The sequence below is a fragment of the Melanotaenia boesemani genome, chromosome 4 (assembly GCF_017639745.1).
Source record: "Melanotaenia boesemani isolate fMelBoe1 chromosome 4, fMelBoe1.pri, whole genome shotgun sequence".
Classification (NCBI taxonomy): Eukaryota; Metazoa; Chordata; class Actinopteri; order Atheriniformes; family Melanotaeniidae; genus Melanotaenia; species Melanotaenia boesemani.
In genome coordinates, this window is record NC_055685.1 from 8,429,908 (window position 1) to 8,451,411 (window position 21,504).

The window sequence follows — 21,504 nt, forward strand, 5'->3', positions numbered from 1 at the left end:
ACGCCCACGTCTGCTACCGCCAGCAGGACGGGAGCCAATCAGATCACTCACCGTAGACAGAAATCCCCTCATGAATGTGTATCTATATGTGTATACATATATATATATATATATATATATATATACATATATATACATACACACACACATAGACTATATAAAGGGATATTCAGCTTTCTGTATGATGTCAGAATGTATCTAAAATCCACTATAACCTTTTATGGTGAACTTCACTTTCTTAAAACCTTTGAAAGCACAACATGTACAACATTTCAATATTTAATTATGTATTGCAAAACATGCTGTTATCTAACAAGGTGATTAACTGGAAAAAAGGAGAAAAATTTAAACCATGTGTCTGAACCATGAATCAACCGGTAATGTTCTGGTTTAGCGACAACCTGTATTTAAACAATCCTCTTAATCATACTTTTCATATTTTGACATTATCACACCAAGACAACACCTAAAACATAATAAGTTATTGAGACATTGATTCAAATTGTTTAAAAAAAGGAATTAACATTGTATGATTCTACTTAGATGTCATACATTCATGATATATCACTGTAGTCTATCCTGTTGTGGGTTAATTAATATTGCTATCAGAGAAAGCCTGTATGGGACAGGGACTGGTGTCAGACATTTATTTAGAAAGTTTAAAAAAAGTACCAAGTTCAATACTAAGATTACAATTTCCACAACATATTTTATCATTTGGGGCTGCATCTTAATTTAAATCAAGTAATCAGGATATGATCCCTTCACAACACCAAAATTACAAAATTTTAATGTCACTGTTTACATTTTGAAAAGTGCAATTAATCTGTTAAACAGGAAGATGTACATCAGAATGCATTTCATAGCATAGCACCACTTTTTCCATCTGTGTCCTTGATGAAGTGCTTCAACAGTCAGATGATGCTACTCCATAAGATATAGTTAGAGTAGATACACAATGAGACTTTATGGCAAGTTTCACCAAGTCAGTGTGATCTTTACCTGCGCTTCAGGTGAAGTTTAATGAAAAAGTCAACAGAGCCCTCTGCTGGTCACTATTATAACTGCGGCTAGAAATGTGAGGAAATATATCAATATCAATAAAACTTTAAAAATTTATATTGTGTTGAAGCTATAGTACATAAAATAATATTTACAAGCAAGACATCTACATATTGTACATCTATAGTGTCCATTCTCAGATATTATCAAATAATCTGTTAGTCACTCCTCAAGAAGCCTTTGCACAGTTGTTGAGCAAAAATATAAGCAGAAATATTCTTGTCTGTCTCTCTGTAAGACCCTAATTTACTACAACGCACTGCAGTGGTGTGGCCATTTATATTGCAATTTTACCTGAGATATTACACACTCACCCTGATTGACTGTAGCACATTCTCATGCTACTGTGGTCAAGTCAGTTTCATGTGTCAAGGCAAAAAGAAGAACTGAAACCTGAAGACTTACACGTAAAAAGTTCTCTTAATAACACTGAACGACTACATTGTATAGAAGAAGCTATACTCGGCGTCAGCAGGACTCTTTGTCTCCAGTCACGCTTTTCTTGGGACTGCTTGCTATGTGTTATCACTGAGAACATGTCAGCTATTTTTTCTGTGCAAGTCCTTCTGTTTCCAGTTGTTGCATTACACTGCCTTATAAGGCCAAAACAGCTTTAAAGATGACAGAAATGTTTAAAGATCCACCCCATGTGCTTTTCTTCTGCAGTCTGTAAGATTTTTGACAAACAGAGTAAGGGGTCTTTTCTTCCAGTCCACAAAAACCTTTGGTCCGCCGTCTCAGGGAAGAGCCCCACTAAAGGTGACAATAGGCAGACAAAGGAGGGAGCAGAAGGTGGGGTTGAGAGGCTGGATTTGAGCCGAGGTCCGGGATTTCCTCAACCTCCAGTCAGCGGAGCTATCAGGTTTGTAGCACACTGAAATTTCACACCTTCGTAAGACAGAGGAAGACCAGTGGTTAGCGAGAACAACACAAGTATTTTAAACTCTGACAAGGTGGTGTGAATTTGATGAGTAATTTAACAAAGAAGAACATAAATATACAATAATAGTAGGAAATAGTGAGCCAATATTCTAAGGCAATGAAGGAAGCTATTTTGAGGCACTAAAGTATCAGTCCCTCACAAAGACTGTGGTAGGGGTTTATCACTGCTTGCACCTAGGATGAAGTCTGGGTTGTGGTCGCTGCAGAGGTAGAGCATAGGGCATAGGATTAAGGTGCACACAACAAATCATGGCCAACTTAAGGGCCAGTTGCAAGGCAACCAAAAAGACAACCAAGAAGTAGCTGGGTGTTTTTTGTTCCAGCTGCATACCAGCATGTCTCGCTAACTTGATAACCATGTCAATGCGGTTTTGTCCACACACAAGCTTGGAACAGTGATACAGCCACACGTACAGTTGGTACAAAATGCTGGCACATGATTCAACTTGTACATTGAGAGAACATTACCTTCCTTTAACTGGCTTTAAGTATATCTTCTAGTTAATTAAAAAATATTTTATTTGTTTTAAGTCTCTTAATGGTGCTGCCCCAGAGTTTGAAAGCTCACTTTTACTCCTTGGCCTTTAGTCCAGGGTGAGAGGTTAACTGATTTTATTTGACTTTAATGTACCCTTAATTATTATTTCTCTATTTATTGTCATTTTTTCGTCTTTTACTCTTGGCCTGTGGGTCTGTAATGATTTGATCCTATCGTTCGCACTGTGGTAATTTTCACTGTTATTTTTAAAGTGCTTTATAAATGAATTGCTATGCTATGGGTAGCTACCAGAATACAGCCCTGGTTTTTTACTCATACTGATGATGAGAAGTTAAAAGTTTGGGAGCTACACCTGTACAGTGACTGCTTCCATGCCCAGGCTGAGAAGGAACAAATTCAACAGTCTGGACACCGGGGTTACTCACAAAAATGAGAACCAACTTCGGCCTATCTCTCTACAGTGTATGGGAATTTGTCCGACATGGTTGAGATCTGCATGCTTTCCTCTGATTAGACACATCAATATGTTGTCACAGATCACTGCACCCAAGTTAAACTTGTTTCTGCTTCAGCACAAAGCGCAGAGATGCAGATGCACCACATTCGCGTGAAAAGGTTCAGAAGCAGGGTTCAGCTTCCACTGCATCCTATGTGAAAGCATACTTATTGCACAAAACATGCATCTTTATCAATCTCGGCCCACAAGTTGTTCTTGATTCCATACCTGGTGACACTTTGTAGTATTTTCTTCTCATCCTGGTCCAGACACACAGCAAACGTTGTGTTTCCAGCCCCGCTGACCTGCACCTTGTCCACCTTTACCTCAGTCACACTCAGCTGCTACAAAGATGAGGAAAACAAAATATATTTCATCTCAAACAAAAGACAAATTCATGGTGGAGTATTTCCTCCAGAATGAATCATTTCATAAAACATTCAGTGTTATTGTTGCAGCTTGTCCAATAGTTATTTCTACATCCACAACTGCAAATCTAAAGTATGTAAAAAATGAGACAAAGAGACTGTTCAAAGAGAAGTGTGCATTTGTGTATTATAAGAAAACAGAGAAAAAATATGCATTCATATTTTCCTTAAGTTAGTTTATGTGTGTATGTTAATTAATTAATTTATTTCTTTACATCAGAGTCTGTATTAACATGTTCTCTGGATGGGTTGGGAGTGGGGTTAGAGATGTTGACATAAGCGGAGGGAAAAACAAATTTAAATGTAACTTATGTCGGATACATTGTGCATTAAAATGAAAGAAAACTAAAAAAAAAAGATGCAAAAAAAAAAGTGTGAATTTGTGTGATGAGAGATTTGTCTGACATTTTGTGCTGTCGAGCGCATACTCAGGTCTACACCTTTGAACAAACACTGTGTCTCAGGTTGTTTGTGAAAGAACGCTGCTTCAGCGCCGTTTAAACCACAAACCACAGAGACAGACTGGTGTCTCGTCTTACCTGGTTGTAGCCTTTCTTGCTTTTACCGTTCTGTCTCTTCAGGACCTCCGTCATGGTGAGCTGCAGGCACTCCATCTTTGAGTCTGACACAGATTGATTTAGGTCAGATTTTATCGCACTCACTCTTCTGACAATAATTTACTTGCAAGAGGTGTCACAACATTAATAGCTTGTATTAAAAACTAGCTCAAGGAATTATATTTAGAACCAAAACTTAAGGAAAAGACATCGTACCACTCAAAAAGTAAAAAATCTGAAATTTTAAACTAATATTAAAGTAAAAAAAACAGTGGCATACCTAGTTCCTCAGGGTTTTTGCATGCTTTGATTAAGTTTACAGATGTACAGACTTTGGTTTCTCTTTTCCATTGGCTTCTTCCACTAATAACCACCTGAAAAAAGATGAATCACAAGATTGTTAAAATCTTAAAAATACAAGCAGCACATATCACAAGTGGGCCCAGACCCCTTTCAGACGACGTATAAAGGAACAATAGATCACTTCTTGTCTTAAAACACTACTTTAGATGTCTTGATTTTTATCATTTGTATAAAACATCATGCACCTTTAAATTAATATGGATGGTGTTCATGATATTGGGAGGATTTTTTATTTAAACCACACCGTATGACCCTATTCCTCTGTTCTGAAAATTTAAATACTTTTAATTCTCTAACTTTAAATTATGAATTGGAGATTTAAAATTGGTCTAAAATTACTGGATGTCAGATCAGAAGACATCCTCATCACAATTGGTGATGATGTTAATTATATGATAACAATCATTATAATGGAAATGATAATTACGTACGTAATTGTAAATATTTAGCCAATTTTAAATAAATTTTCCCAATTTTTATGACTGTTTCTGTTTTGCTGTTGTTGCAATGTAATTTCCCACCTGGAGATTAATAAAAAGCATTATCTTATCTTATTTTCTTTGATTTTCAGGACAATTTTGTTTAAAACACTCAAATTTGTCACCAGGTCTAATATTATTTTCTCAGGACAAAAAGTATGTTTGTTTAGCAGACTTTGTGTTTTGGCACATTTGCATGTGTCATCTCCTCGATATTGGGAAGTGACAGTGACTGAAACAAGCTGAATTTACGTTAAAAGTGGAGACTCTGCACATGTTCCTAAAAATATGCTGGTGTGTTTTTTTCTGCTGGTCAAACTCCACCTTTCTGAATGCAATTCTCATGAAACACAACTTTGACAATAGATAATCTTACCCTGTTGTACATCACTTCCAGTGTTAGAGGCACTGCTTCTCGGTCGCCATCGATGCCGAAGCGTTTACTTGCAGCGCCTAAATGAAGCAAAAAGGACAAACTAGTTTACATTGTAGTAATCCACCTGGGACTAAAAGTTCTGTAATGCAGGAAAACATAAAGCTACAAAAATGTCTCTGCAGCATTTAAATTTATTATCTAGTAAAGGGAAAATTTATTATTGTGCAAAAATAATAGGAAGGAGGAAAGCCGCCTCCATAGTAACCAGAGGACACAAGGCTTAAACAGTTTTCCTATAACTTCTAGTTCCGTAAGGAAATTAAAGGAAATTAAAAATCAGAAGTGCAAGCAGTGGTGACAAGTGAAACAAGAAAGTAGAAGTGACCTAAATCTTGTTACAGAAAAAGCAGATGTTCCTCTTCCATGAACTTAGTTGAAAATCTCATAATGACCAATGATCCATTTCACTGGTCGGAAATGTGGAGGTTGCTGGAGATTTATCTGGCCAGTGCTCACCCATGGCTTTGATGGCTCGTGTTCCGGCTGTGTGACCCAACTCCAGGGAGTGGACGAACACTTCAGTCCTTCTCTCTCCACCAGCTAACGTCAACTGCAAAACCAAAGACGCCTGGAATCACTTCCTGAACTATGACCATTATTAAGACATAGATAAAGTTTGGATACCAGGGTGGCCAAGAGTGATATAGCTGTGCGTGTATTTTATGTAGAAGTGTGTCCCACCTCGGCCTGATAAAGCTGGATGAGAGCTGGCCGAGCAGCATAGCGGCAGTAGTACAGAACCAAGTCGGCCAGGATAGGTAGTCGCTGCTCGTACGAACTATCGTAGGACTCAGACTCTGTCTTTGAGGTTTGCTGCAACAACATTTACACATTAACAAAGCTTAAACAACAGGAGGATTTTAAATACCTGAAAAGAAACAAATAATCAGACATGGCTGAAGGGCATCTAGGCTTCAGCCTTTGACTGACTGACGTAAATTCCAAACCAGTATATGAACTGGAAAAGATTATGATAGCAGCAGCACAGGAGCTGGATAAACCTGACTTAAAATGGTGAGGTGTACCTTGCAGACGACACTAGCAGGTAACTTGAGCAGGCTGAGGGTATTCCTTTCGTACCACGGGTCCAGCATGCCAAGTAGGTGTGCAATGTCATTAGTGCTGTCGCCTCTGCCCGCATTGTTAAGGTCCTGCCGGAACAAAAGCAACAATTAAAGCCAAATAGTGAGGTTAAACTTCATTTAGATGTATGTCTTTACTTCTTTTATACATTATTTCCATGTCAAAATATTTTTTTATCTTTATGGTATTGCTGATTTTAATACATAGTATTAAATTCTCAGTGCATTAAACTGGGGGTTTAAATGTTTTAGGGTTTTTTTTTTCTATGACCTAATCTACTTATAATCTTTACACTAGAATCAATGGAAAAAAGTTACATTGCAGCTAGTTCTAATGGTATTTGGAAGTTATGGCCTGTAAAATGTTTTAAAATGTTCATGGCTCAATTTTTAAGATAAGGGTTTATACTCATTCTTTTTCCCTAATAAGGAAGTTGGAGCTGACTAATTACAGAAAAGTGTGTTTTTAGGAGATGAGGCAACATCCTTACTTCTTTTTATAGAAAATCTATAAATAACAGAGGCCAACAGCACTGTGTTATCCAGTTAATGAAGATTTCAGCATTTGGCTTGGAGTTTTTTTCTTTCCACTTACACACAAGGCTGCTTTCTTGGGAGATCCAGTTTGTATGAGTGGACCTGAAGCCCTCCGATGTCCTGATTCTCCTCCTGCCAAGTCCCTCTTCACAGGTACAAAGTAAAACTGGAGCTTGAAGGCTCTGCTGAGACGTGGACATGCGCTCTCCTTCATCCTGAGGCTACTGTAGGCTCGAGCCACCTTCCCTGCCACATGATCAGCACCAAACACCACCACCCTCAATGTAGTATTCTTACCATCCTCGTCACTGCTCAGAATAGGCCTCCTTCGAAAGCAAACATGTCTGAGAGTTTGATTTTGTGACTTAAGAAATGGCTCAGGACTAAATAACTTGACCTGTTGGGGAAGCGAATTGGATCGTGTTTCTCGAACCACTAATAGGTCTTTTGATTCACTGTTTCCTAAACTTTTGGCTCTGGAAAGCAGCCGAGGGTTTTTGGGCTTTATAAAGAGTCGGTAGAAGTGCTGGCTGAGACGAGCTGAAGTTTTGGTAGACTTTGGGGAACATTTATCAGCTACAGGAGAAGAGCAGATGTAGTCATCAGAATCTTCAAAATAGTCGCTATCAATTCCAGAAGTGACCGAGAAGAGGGAGGGAGGGTAGGACTCGGAGGCTACGGACAACGTGGAGAACATGGAGTCTTTGGAGGTTGTGGACAGCGAGGAGATGGTGGAGAAGGTGGAGGCCCGATGGCTGCTGCTGTAGTCATTAGGGATGATGGACATCGAAGCCGAATCCACTCCATGTCTCTCTTCTTTGTTTTCATCCTCTTCATCAAAATCGGTTTCTGTCACTTCATGCTCGTCATCATCAAAGTCGTCTTCTGTTTCCCCCAAAGTCCGTCCATCTGTGGCCAAGTCATTGGTTTGATGCTCCAAAAGGGTGTTCAGAACATCTGTTAAGAGTCAAACTATTAATATTCGAACAAAGCCATTCAGAAATATAACTCAGAAATATCTTAAATTGTATAAATTACCAAAATTATCTTTTTCCCAGTGAAACATGTAACATTTGGGCGTGGGCAACGGTAATGTCTGCAGCATTCCTGAAAGAAAACACACAAAATGAGACAAATACAAGGCTGCTCAACACATCTCGAATGTAAAACAACATGCCCTGTAATTTTAATGAAGTGTGCCTCACCGTCAGACTTCCTCCCATTGGATGCAGGAATTCTCAGCCTCTCCCTCAGTTTCTCCAGTCCTTGGATGACATGACTACGCGCCTGCAGCGGGTCACTCATGGCAGCAGCCATCTCCAAGAGGTCGCTCACCAAAGAGAAAATCTCCTCCAACTCATTCACAGTTTTTGCCTTTAAAAGTTATGAAGGAATGATGTATCGTGACCCAAGTGTGAAGGGGTATTAATAGGTAGCAAGCACGATAATGTTGTTTGTCAGGCTTTCCAGTTACATACCTTTAGGGCTCTGTGGATGCTATGCAGAGGGTATTTGGTGCCTAGTGTAGACTGGAAGGCATGCTTAACCAAGGTGATGTAGGTTTCACTCTGCGAGTGCTGAATGCGACTGAGCTGCTCAGCCACAGTGAGAAAGTCAGCAGGAACCTCGCCAGGGTTCATCAGCAACACAGTGCTGCAGACAACAGACAAACGCTGTCAGTAGTAAGTCTAAATGAATGCACAATGTCACATAGGAGAGGACGTAAACAGGATGTTACAGTATCTGACTAGCTTGAGGTCTGGTGTGTAAAGTAGGGTATGAAAAGGGATTTTCGTGACTGATGGCTAACCACGTACTGTAGATGTTGTTCAGGTGATTGAGATGAAACGGTAGCAAAACATTTTTATCAGCGCAAACATTTACCATGACCCACAGAGACATGAATGATATAATTGCAGATTTGAGCAAAAAAGGTAAAAGTTACATAAATAACTCTGTTCTGAACTGGAAATAGATTGTTGCATAGTTCTTTATAATAAACTTGTAAATTTGTGTTTGGGCTTCTTTGCAATAAATCTTATACCATTCAAAAGCCTGTTTATTTCCCTTTTAAAAGGTGTGACATTTGTAAGGAAAATGCATTTCTGGGATGAGCAGCTGTGTATGCCGGTTGCCCCCATAAAAAAAACTTCCAAATCTTCTCTGTCAATGCCAACCAAAGTGATAGGGTAACATCTTTTGGTGGAGGAAGTGTGACGGCCAACACGGCTTGCCATCATTGGAGGCAATCTCAGTGCAGAGAAACATCCTGATGAGATTCTGAGTCAATAGCAGAACAAGTTGTCTGGTATTGGCAATGAAGGGAGGCAAGTTTTCATGGGCACAACCCACACGATCAACTCTGCTGCTCATGCCAAAAATGTGTTTCCCTTACAAATGTGGCACCAATAAAAAGGAAAATAAACATGCTTTCTAACAGTATAAAATGTATTGCCAAGAATTGTTACAACAAAGAAATATTTCACCAAAGACAAATATCCTTACTTTTTTTTTGCAAAGTTTGGATCTCTAAATATTAACAACTACATGTAGACTGTGACTAAACACAGCTTAATGTGAGAAGCTTCTAATTTACCATTTCACACATAAAGATACAACAAGTGGTGACTTGATGGGGACTTACATAGTTTTTGAACTTTGGTCAGAGGTGTTAAGGCCCTGTTCTTCTCTGACCAGTCGCTGAAAGGAAATTCCTGCAACAAAAGCAGAAAAACTGTAACAAGAGCTCACTCATGTGACAAAGTTAATAAAACAACCTGTATCCCTTTATATTTATCTGAACTACAAAATACCTATTTTAAAAAGGAACTGAAACAAATTAAAAAGGTAGTCCTACACCAGCCATATAACCTGCCCAATCATGGTTTAACACACATTCATTCAGGTTTTCAGGTTATTCAAATGTATTTTTTAAGTGCCACTTCCTTAAACAATTCCTGTTAATACCTCAGTACAATTTTACATGCAGTTCCTGCTTTTTGTTTAGTAAGTGGTGCAGTTACATCCACTTTCAGATAATATCGTCATAGAATGAAGAAGTGCCAATAAAACCTGTCATTGATAACAGAGTGAGAACCCACCCACTTCAGCATAATTTTGAGCGCATTTTTCTGAGATATCACAAGGGGGAGTGCTGCAACAACAGCTGGAAAAACAGAAAAAGAAGCAGCATAAGATGCCAGTAAAATCTGTATTTACCGGGGACTTTGATCTCCAGCTGTAGAGTGGAGAGGAGTTCCTTGCACACACTGCTGTAAGGTTCGGGCCATGTGAGGAAGCAGCAAAACACCTCAACAGCTTCCTCCAGAATCTCTGTGTCTAGAGGACAGAAGGGTGTCTGCAAGCAAAGAACACACTGGTTAATATAATTTTAAAAAAACAAAGAAATTTCAATTTATTTATTTATTTATTATGGAAAATCCCTTGAGATATAACATCTCGTTTGAAAGTGGGACCAAAAGAAACATAAAGACATAGACAAAACAATATTACAATATACCAAACATACTGTGTAACACTATATATAAGAGAAGGACAGTACACGATATGACACTTGCTTGCTTTCACAACCCACTTCTACAAAACTATATAGAATCATCATTAACACTGACATTGACATCATTGTGTCAGTTGCAGTTTGCACAATTTCAGATTAACGGAATAACACATAAGGAGCAGTACGGAAACAGCATTACAAACACTGACAAACTGTTTTGAGGTGAGTATTGAGGAGAATTCTGAGATGACAATAGGATGTTATTGACCTCAAAGATGCAGGTAAATGGTTCCAGTCATTAGGGGTCTTATAGGAGAAGGACCGCCGATGTTTAAATGTTTAAGTTTTATGCAAAGCTTTATGTACTTATTTATTTATTGCTGGACAGTGTATGTGGTATATGTTAGGGCAGTGGACCCCAGTCTATTTTCCTTGATGACCCCCTTCATGTAAATACTAAAAAGCCATGAACCCCCTGCCCCACACTGTGCTGAAGCCATGCTTGGTTTTATGCTTTCAAAAAGTGGGATTCTTTCCATAAAAAATATATTCTGGTTGAGTCCTCTCCTTCAATAAAGCCAAAGTTAAATTAACAACACTTAGCATTACTGTTTTTCTTCAAATATGGACGATGTGTGGACATTATTCACAATGGCTCTGAATGTTTAATGCAGGGCTACTCAATTCGGTCCTACGAGGGCCGCAATCCAGCAGGTTTTCCATGTATCCCTGCACCAACACACCTGAGTCACCTGAGAGACACACTCAGGTGTGTTGGTACAGGAATACATGGAAAACCTGCTGGATTGTGGCCCTCGTAGGACCGAATTGAGTAGCCCTGGTTTAATGATTGATTTGGTGACCCCCTGTGCTCTTTGGAAAATCCCAAAGGTTGGGAACCACTGTGTTAGGGGATACTGGGCCCTCAACTGGTTATTTTGATTAATTTAATCTTAACACTTATTTAATAAAGCTAGTATCTGCAATTTCTTTGACAGTTATCTCTGTCTTGTATCATAAAGTCTCCCTTAGAGTCCCAGTGTGTTACAATAACAAAGACCTTTGAGAAGAAAAAAAAATTATCAAATTATTAAAAAAAAAAACAATGGTTCTGTTAGTGGTTTTTTTGTCAGCTTAAAATAATATATTAATATAATAATATTAATTTTGTAATGCAAGACGACGAAATGCAAGAAGACGTGAGATAAATATAGAATAGGCAAAGGCTGAAAACAAGAATGAGATCATGTGTGGTTTTTCCCCACATCGAAACAAAGATGAAGACCAAAGGCCAGCTGATGCAAATACAGTTTGTTGCTATAAACAGTTTGTTGCTATGGACTGCATTAAAAATTGTTGCTATATCAAACTTAACTACTAGATGTCAGTATATTTCACACACTGTTTCAAAATATTATATAACCAACTTAATTTTGTCTGAAGTACTGTGGACAAAAAGTTCTTTTAAGAAATTGAGTGTCTTGAAGGACCAGATGTTGACTAAATTAGACCCTTTTTCAATTTCAATGCTAACTAATACAAAATGTTTTCTCAGTTATTATACTATTGCTTAGTTGTTTTCCTTTTTTGATTAATGGACAGATACACATGACTTAACTTGTGAGGTAATAACATAGTTTAGTGCAATAATGTAATGCTACTTTACTGCTGAAATTTCTTACTTTACAGGCATTGTGGTAAACAGCCAAAAGTACATTAATGATGTCACTGGAAAACCTCAAAGATGTGACATTTCTGGTTTTAGACAAACTCACAACTCTTGTGCTCTCACTTCCTTCTGAAAAGGGAAAAAAAAACAATCTGCAAACCAAAGATAATGCATTTCTCTATGAAATTTCCTGATTACATGACTGAAACACAGATGCCATGATAATCAAGGAGAGAGTTTTTGTCAGTTCAGTAAATTTTATGCTTTCAAGAACTTCTATTACTTGATGTTTTTGGTCACTGTAATCCACAAGTAAACATCACAGTGGTTTGAAAATAAGGAAGTACAACAACGGACTTTTTGAATAGGGATCCCTCTTACAAGTGGAAGAAAACACGTTTAACGAGTTTGGGAGATGTCAAAAGGTTAAATGTTTGCATGGCGTGTGAAGGTGAACAGTCTGTACCTGCAGAAGTGTTGAGGAGAACATGATGGCGAGGGGGGCCACAAGCTCGTACTGACACTGCTCCTGAACCTGAAGGCACACACAGAGAAGACAGATACAAATAAATATTTAGCTATTATTGTTTTGTTTAATTAATACACCATGAAACATTCTCCTTGGCAACGCTTTTCATCATCTCACCTCTTTTGTCTTCCTGATGATCTGTTGTAAAAGGATGAGGAAGTTCTCAGGGTCTCTCTTCACCAGCTCCTCCAAACTCCAACGGTTCATGGACTGACCCGCCGAGCACATCAGCACTGAAATACACCACACACACTCATATAAATCAACACACAAGTTTTATACATAGATACCCTGTATGACTGTACAAGTGAAACACTTGAAAGGTTGTTTTTTTAAAGGAAAATATAAGACATATAAGACATAATATGCAAAACAAACAGACATGCAGACCTCTCTTGCTTGTATTGTGCTGATCCCATAGCTGTGCTCAGTGGTGTAAAGATAAGTCAAAGCGGATCAAAGAATGTTTGCGACACTGAGTGTTAAATAGAAATAAAACTGTCTGGTAAAGCAATCATATACTTTTTAATTGTGCTTCATCATTCTTCAGAGTTTTTCAGGCTTTTCCCTCCTTGTGATAAACTCTGCTGTAGTTATCTTTCTGGGTCAATCTGCACACAGTCTAAACGTACCTGTAGTCACTAAATAACATAATATGAATGCTTTAGGACTCTGAAGTGCACTGTGGGAGATATCTGGAGGAACTAAGCACAAAGAAAACATCCAATCATCAAACGGAAAGTCTACAGTGTTGACTACCACAACGCCAGGCCACCTCTTCAGCATCCTCGTCCTTCATTTTGGATGAACCCGACTTTGAGCCTGTTATAAGCTGTGTGATTTGTTTGTTTATTTTACGTATGCCCTTGATTAAAGTTGGAAAAACTGAATATTTTTGATTTATCTATGATTCAACAATAGTCCAAAATTACAAAGTGAGAGAAGGTCAACAACGGACGCTCTTGAGACCAAATACAACCAGGAGCAAACTGACTCAAAATTTCAGGATAATCATCATGCAGTGCAAGTGCTGCAACATCCCACATCTACAAACAGAAATGCAGAACGCAATCGTGTGTCAAAGTGACAGTGTCACACGTCTACAAACCAAAACCGCTTAAATGAAAACCAAACAAGATGAACACCACTCATATCATTTATATAAAGCAAATCTGCAGCAGATGCCTTGCTGTATGATGTGTTCAGTTTATACCAAGGCTGTGAGAAGAAGGATGAAGTATGAAAATAAATGAAGTGGGAATTTCAACAAAAACACTTTTGAACACTTTAAACAGAGCCGCCATTTTTATTATACTTTTATGCTTGGGTACTGTGCTGCTCTCTGCAGTTGCAGGCTAATGTGATCCTGATGTCACTATCCTCCCATTTACATACATCAAACAAGTCAAGTATATTAGGATTGTTTCATGTAGAAAAGACTTAAAACAGATAAAGAAAGAACTGTAGCTCAAGATTTTCAAGGGCAATTTTAACAGAAGATAAAGTAATTTGACAGAAACAATAAATCTCTTCTTATTCAATTCAGCTTTATTTGTGTAGCGCCAATTCACACCAAATTCATCTAAAGGAACTTTACAGACATAATTAACTCAAACCAATTAATTGTGATCCAATTAAAGCATGTCCACATTTGTCCATCACTGTATTAGTACAAGTCAATTAAAAAAATACCTAGCAAAGGAGAAGGATCTTATCAGTATTTAGCTACACAAAATGATCTTACATCCAAATTTTAAATAGTTGAGGTCATATCTAGCTTTTGAGAATATTAATGATACAACAATGGTAAACAACAGCTATGAAATGGCTTATTTATGGCCAAAGACAACACAATGGTATCACAAACATCAGAGGGTCTATAACAGAACCTTGGGGAGCACCACAACTCAGAGATTCAGTTGATAATATAATAAAACACCAAGAAAAGGCAGCTGGTGATGGTTGACTAAGTGCCCTGTGGCTACATCACATTTATAGTTCAACTAATCTGAATCTTAATGTAGATTAATGGGTGTTTGACGATAATGTGTTTGGTTTGTGAGTCTTTAACTGTCAGTACTGGTTTACTTTAATGGTGTGTTTCGTCAGTTTTCTTCTTGGTGTTAAATGAGGACATGACAGGATGCATTTCCTGATGCGTGAATTAGTAATTGAACAAACCATGTTATTTCTCAAGTTTAGACCCAAAAAGTTGTCAAAATGAAGGTAAACTGAGAGGAGCTGAAAGTATGTTTTGCTCAAATTGGGGAGTACAAAAGTTGCAGATAATCACTAAGGTTGAATGAAAGTTAAAAAAAAAAAAAAGAAAAGAAAAAAGGTCACATAGACATGTTGTTGATCTGGGGTAGTTTTTCTTCAGCAGTGTGAACAGAAACCTGAAGAAAACAGCATAAGAAAACCATGAATACAGTATCTCAAACCACACCGATCTGAGGTCTGTCACACACTTACAAAAACAACTGAAAAGTGAAAGAAGGTTACTTCTTACATGATCTTTGGGCTCGCTAATTCGCTCTAAACTTTCACAAAAAGCAACTCAACAGCTATTTTTAAACTTGCACATGAACACTTCTCAATAAACTCTTCACTTGCTGTTATATTTCTTTCTGTGCTTTTTTTGTAACTAAGCGAGCTGCTGAACATCTCCAAATAGCAGCATATTGTTTGCATCATCATCACACCTTTTCTGGGGCTTTACAAAAGTATTTTAATGAGATCTCAGCTCAGAAACGTGCAAGCGATGCTGTTTACTGGCAAAAAAACAACAAACAAAACATGTGTCAGCAATTTTGAGCAGAAACTTTGTAATAAAGCCAACACCAGCATGAAACCTTAACAACACACCAAAGCGTGAGTTTGCGTGTTAATTGTGTCATGACGTCATCACAGTCCTTTGGGGTAGAAACCCATTCCTGCACTTCTGCATCGTTCTGTACCACATAGGCTGACGTGAATGCCAAGCTGATCCTCTGCCGTGTTTTTCTTTTGTCTTTTTTTTTTTTTTTAACACCATGCACCACGGTAACTCCTGCCTCATGATGCTTCACGCACAGGCTGTGGTCTGTACCACCACTTCCTCCCAGCTGTCTATTCACACAACTTCCTCCAACACCCAATAATACGCTCCCCTGGTGATCTGAAAGCAACACTGTCACCAACAACAAGCTCAGATGCCTCTGTGCTCATATGCACCATGTGGTGCTTGAGTGTCGATCACATACGGGCTCTGGTGTTGAGAAAGTGTGAATAAACAACTGCTTTCTATTACAGACAACACTCAACAACAACAACAGAAACTGTGAAACGGTTTTTATTCCACACAACTGCTGCAGGACCTGCAAAGAAGGACACTCAACACTTTGCATGCTTCATACAGCATGTCAACAACAAACCATGAAAAATGGTCATATGCAGCCATGACTATTTGCCTAATAATAAAAAAAAAAATAAGGTCCTCTTGATGGCACAGACCTAAAAGGGCTGACAGTGGATGCCGTGCCTGGTACTGACATATTAGCAATAGATCCTTTGGGCTCTGTGGGTGTGGGGTAGGCTTTTTGTGGATTTCCACAGATTCCATCAGATCCCATCAGCTAGCTTTAAATATGGTTAAGACTATGCAAGGATACATTTAAATGAGTTTTTATGCAACACAAATGACAAGGACTAGTTTCCCCTTCAGTTTACCCATCTTTAAAGACCCATCCCCAACATGCAAAAGATTTTTAAGAGCTCCTATCATTCTCTCATTGTGGTAAAACAATAATACATTACTTTTCCAGACTTCCACAGAGATGGAGATTAAAATGGTAATGCTGTCACTATAATATGTTGGAGGATGCATATGTTTGGAGTTATTTACTATGGCACGGCCTCTTTTCCCTTTTTACTAGGTGTTAAATAAAGGACATTCATTGCCATGAGATGAAAAAAATTATCTGAGCACATGAGCCAGTATAAAAAATGAATTGTGATCATTCTAAAGCGCTGGTTTATACTGTTAAGTATTTTAATAGGTTTTATTTAGAAGTCTAAATCTGCATCTGTTTCATTTAAGCTTTAATTTTCAAACTTGATCATGTTTTAATACTGTTTTTCTCCACAGTGGAACTTTATTTCTTGCATTTTATCTATGTTATCTTAGCTTTTTCTTTCTGTTTTTATTTATTTTATTTGTTTTAATGTTTTTTTTTTTTAATGCACTTGTTATTGCTCCCTGCTGAAATGCTTTTAAAGTTTTATGTAAAGCACTTTGAATTGTCTTACATGAGATGTGCTATACAAATAGATTTGCGTTGCCTTGCCTATAGAAAGCCGTCATTATACTGCAGGAGTACATAAAGGTTATTGTTTTAAAGCGTTTGCTAACAAACCTAAAACTACAGTGTAGCTTAGTCTTACCGTTCCAGTGGTCTGCTGCTGTGGGGCTTTGTCTCAACCCGTCCAGACACCGGTCCAGAGCATGCTGGATCCGGTCCTCTGTGCATGAGGTGTGCTGCATCTTCACCACTTAGGCTCTGAAGGGGAGCAGGAAATAGAGGCGATATTAACCATCAGATACATCAACAATGTGCCCACTCATGTATTCTGTGGAATATTATCTCCATTAATTCACCCGCTGTGTCAACATGAGCATGAACACACACAGTTCTCCCTTTTTGTGGACATCAGGCTGTGTTATCCTGCAGGTTTTGCATTAACGCAGATCACCCGCTAAGTATGAAAATCAGGCCAAGACGATACACAAATCATAAAGGGAAATGAGAGAGAAAAGAGCTACAGGTTGATTTGGTTGCTGGAGTTGCTTCTGTTGCATTCAGAGCAAAACAAAACACTGAACACCTGCTCTGCCTCCAGTGACTGAAAGCATCACATTTAAGCATGCATTAAGACTAATTCTGACCAAGAATTTCCAGTATGACCAGAACATTTTTTTTACCACTGACTCATAAGGAGACTGAACTTCACTTTTTTTTTTTTTTTTTAAACTCTTATTTATCAGCGTGTTTTTCGTGCTGCAACTGAGGACAAACCAGGTGTGGCAAGTTGTTTCAGTTCTGTTATGAGCGGGTCTCTTCATAATATGAATGCTTTAATGAAGTGATTTAAACTTCAGGTTGAAAGGTGCAACCTGAACAAAATCAAACTATCTGAGTTGCTATCTATGGTAAAAGAAAGGTCTACAGCAAAAGAAAGAAAGAAAAAAGAAAAACATAAGTTCATCTGGTTCAAGTGACCACTTTTTCGCTGTCGGCCACAAATTTCATGATCTCCAAATTCCCCCATTATAGAAATTATTTCTCCTGAGGCATACTCATATTCATCCTTATAGTCTTATAGTAACCTAAAACATAATTCATTTGTGCTTTGTGTCGACTCCATTTAGCCACCAGTAACGCAAATAGTAATATTTATATTTATCTTAAATGTCACAAGCATTCCTTTACCATGACTCCAAAAGTATTCAATGAGGCCTCAAATAGATATTCTCATTTTATTATGGATATGCAATTTTCAAAGAGGCCTAAAAATGGACTCCGATAACAGAGCATCACACTGAGATAATAACCTACATCCTTTTTTTTCCTCTGCAAGAATCATCTTTTATATTCATACAGAAAAATGTAAATGAGCGGACTCAGACTTGAGTCAGAGGCGACAGAAACACTAACTGGTAAAACGACAAAACAAATAAATGGTAACCAATTATTTATGTCCTATGTTTATGTTTATGAGTGAGTGGGATTTATTAATCTTGTCTTGTTTTGAGTCTATGTGTGTGTTTTTTTTTTTTTTTTTTAGAAATGCAAGTATACTAACTTCGGGCTCTCGGATTTTCTTTATCAGCCCATCTGTTACTGGTTGTGGGCTGATAGCTGGATACCTTGGATCAGAATTTGCCAGGCGGCTTCAGTATAGATGTTCATGGATAATATACAGAAATACAGAAACACTTTTTAAGATTTTTATTTACATTTTTGTCCATATGTTAATACTGATGCAGCCTTTTGTTTCTTTATCAGAGCCCAATAATTCTGGACCTGACTGCATCATTTTGTTGAAGAAGAAACATCTCCATTCAATCTTTTATTAAACCTGGTTGAGATAACATCTCCAAAAAAAAAAGAGCCTGTGAGGAAGAGAACACGCACTGTTTCCACATTTTGTCACTTTGTTCCGAAACAGTTTTCATCTGATGCGTCATTTCTTATGTCTGCTCTTTCTTATTTCTTTCTCCATCATATATACAAAGTAGGATGAATGCTGCTCTAATATTTACCACGTACTGGAGTAAAGATTTTTATTTTATTAACAAATGACAAATGAAATTTTGGATGCATTTATTGCTTTAACATGTTACACTCTCTGATTCCTGGTAACTAACTGCATGGCTTTCATGGTTTTGAAGAGTGCAGGGTTAATATTCACATTCAAGGAAGCACAAAGATTTGTGGCATGCAAGATCGTATATGTGCTGGTCTGGGTCAAAATGCCAGGCTTGATTTATTTGTCCCAGTCTACCCTGGATACACCGTCAGTCATGTTGATCAGTACACAACTGGATAAAGTGTGAGTGTAATTGTCAGTTAAGGTAAAAGACTTTTGGGTTGGAATTGTCCATTTGACATTTAACTGGTAGATAATAACAGAATCGCTTTGAACACTTAATTAGAACTTTCCATTATAGTTTCCGTTGCAGTATATTTCTACAATTTTGACAAAATGCAATTGTGATTTGCAGGTGTTTCCATTGAATGGTGTTTAGCGCATTAGCTGTTATTCTGGTAAAATATCGTCCCGTGAGACTCCACTTTGAGGAGGATAAAAATTTCTAATTCTTTGTAAAACTCTGCATTTCGCTGTTGTTTGCTATCATGGATGGTGGTTATACTTTTTCTTTAATTATTTGTAAAAAGATTTCTGTCTCCGCCTGCATCTACACATACTGCGCCATCTTTTTTTGAAAAAAGTGCAAAGCTTTAAAAGATTTTTTTTTTAAAGATTCATGAATTCATATTTACTAATTTGTTTTGTTAAGCCAATAAACAAATCTTTTCATTGCCAGAAAAAAAAACAAAAACATCTGTTCCGTTATTAATCAGTAAACTCTGATTATAGCATGAAGACATACAGAGAGAAAATACAGAAATGAGTAATGTCATCAAAAACAGGCTTGACATTACGTGTTCTCAAAATTTCCCCTCAGTGTCACAAATTCCCCATTTCAGATGAAACTTGGACAGAAGCGACGGGCTGGCGAAGGAAACGTGTCAGTGAATTACTCACTCGCTCTTTACAAACCCACTCACATAATAAATAAAACTGACACAATGACACAAACAGTAAGTTTAAAATGAATCTGACATTGTGGAAAGAAGATAAAGACACCTGCTAGGCTGTAAATTTCTCCCAACCAGCATCTTTTCTCACCAGCTGTGCTGGACAAACATCCAAAGACTTCCCTTCAGACTTCAAACATTCCAAGCTGAAAAGCCTCAAATGACACAACATGTTTTCTGCATCTCAAATTCGAAGGAATTCTACAAATCAGGGCAAGCTTTAGCTTGTAATCCTGCACAAAACTAATAAAACTGCGTATGACATAGGAATCAGTTTGACTGTACTTGTTAATACAGTTAAGAAAAATGCAGATCAATTACTTGATAACCACGACAACAAAAGACAAACAAAGTGCGAGCATATAGTACTGTACAAAAGACTTGAGCCACCCTAATGTCTTGGTAGTTTTCCATTTTTGCAGTGATTTACTGAAACTTGTGCAAACATAAACAAAATACTACATATAAGGAAAAAAGCAGTTATTGTTCAGCTCTAATCAGCTTGAAAATCAATATGCAGTGTGATATGATCACTTTTATTCTTACACATAGCCTGAACCCTCTTAGACAAGCTGCCTTATAATTTCTCTAAATAATCTTCAGGTATAGTTCTTCAGGATTCTTAACCCTTAAAACTCCACTCGCTGGTACCCCCCCAAGTGCTATCGCCTATGTTGTCAACAGTCCCGAGGGAACAGTAGTGTGGGGTAATCTACGTAAGTTTGCCAGGTATCCCATTTACAATGGAGGTTTAAAAATCCAGCCAGAAAATGTAGTGTTTATTCGGAGACTCTATATAGTAAATCCTCAATGATCCATGATAACAGCATTATTTATTACATTTTTGAAAATTATAAAAAGATCACCATCATTACTATTCTGCTATGACACCTCTTTTTTGACTTGGAAATTATGATAAATCCACTTCCTGTCAAGCTTTTGACCAATTACATATGTCCAATCCGGAGCAGCCAACAACAAATGACCAGTGAGTTCTATGTCTGTCTGAAAAGAACAACAATAATGCTCCTCTGTGGCTGGAATAAAGCAAAAAAGTAAATAAATAAATTTGAGGCATGGTGCACTAACAAACTAGCCAAGTGGGAGTTTTGGTTTTGTGAGGATAATCGGTATTTAGTAGCATAAATAACTGTAAAAAGAAAAACAAAAATCCTGGAGGAAAAAAATGGAAATATGTAAATAGTTTCTGTTGTGTGATTACTTCAATGCAAATACTTTTTCTCCTGAAAGCAAATGTTTGGGAGAATGATGTGCAGATGAGAAAAGGCTTGGTCACTGTTGATCTGTGTTATTTCAACAGAGTTCTGTTTTCTTGTTTTGGTTGGCCTTCATGGTGCTATATTTATTGAGGCTGCATAAAAAAAAAAATAACGTCTTTATGTTGACTGTGCTTAAAGGAGTTGAGATTCTACATGTATTAATTTTTGCATACACAAAAACAAAAATAAAATAAAAAAAACGGCAACCAAAATAATAAAAATGGGCTGGTGTTTTAAGGCTTAAAAGACTCTGATTCTGCCTTTTGT

At 37.6% G+C, this 21,504-nt stretch overlaps 1 protein-coding gene across 1 annotated transcript in view; it reads right to left on the bottom strand.

Moving 5' to 3' along the window:
• Positions 1-285: 285 nt before the first annotated feature.
• Positions 286-21,504, bottom strand: part of pik3r5 (phosphoinositide-3-kinase, regulatory subunit 5) — a 28,043-nt gene continuing 6,824 nt past the window's right edge. Inside the window, exons 2-18 of the mRNA XM_041982049.1 lie at positions 17,019-17,134; positions 12,714-12,829; positions 12,534-12,602; positions 10,101-10,239; positions 9,526-9,595; positions 8,360-8,534; positions 8,087-8,255; positions 7,920-7,988; positions 6,940-7,838; positions 6,288-6,413; positions 5,944-6,075; positions 5,719-5,812; positions 5,203-5,279; positions 4,265-4,358; positions 3,967-4,049; positions 3,228-3,343; positions 286-1,950 (exon numbers count right to left, since the gene is read on the bottom strand). Of these exons, the coding sequence (XP_041837983.1) occupies positions 1,800-1,950; positions 3,228-3,343; positions 3,967-4,049; positions 4,265-4,358; positions 5,203-5,279; positions 5,719-5,812; positions 5,944-6,075; positions 6,288-6,413; positions 6,940-7,838; positions 7,920-7,988; positions 8,087-8,255; positions 8,360-8,534; positions 9,526-9,595; positions 10,101-10,239; positions 12,534-12,602; positions 12,714-12,829; positions 17,019-17,118 (2,679 nt within the window). The 5' untranslated portion in view covers positions 17,119-17,134 and the 3' untranslated portion in view covers positions 286-1,799. The remainder of the gene's footprint in view (positions 1,951-3,227; positions 3,344-3,966; positions 4,050-4,264; positions 4,359-5,202; positions 5,280-5,718; positions 5,813-5,943; positions 6,076-6,287; positions 6,414-6,939; positions 7,839-7,919; positions 7,989-8,086; positions 8,256-8,359; positions 8,535-9,525; positions 9,596-10,100; positions 10,240-12,533; positions 12,603-12,713; positions 12,830-17,018; positions 17,135-21,504) is intronic.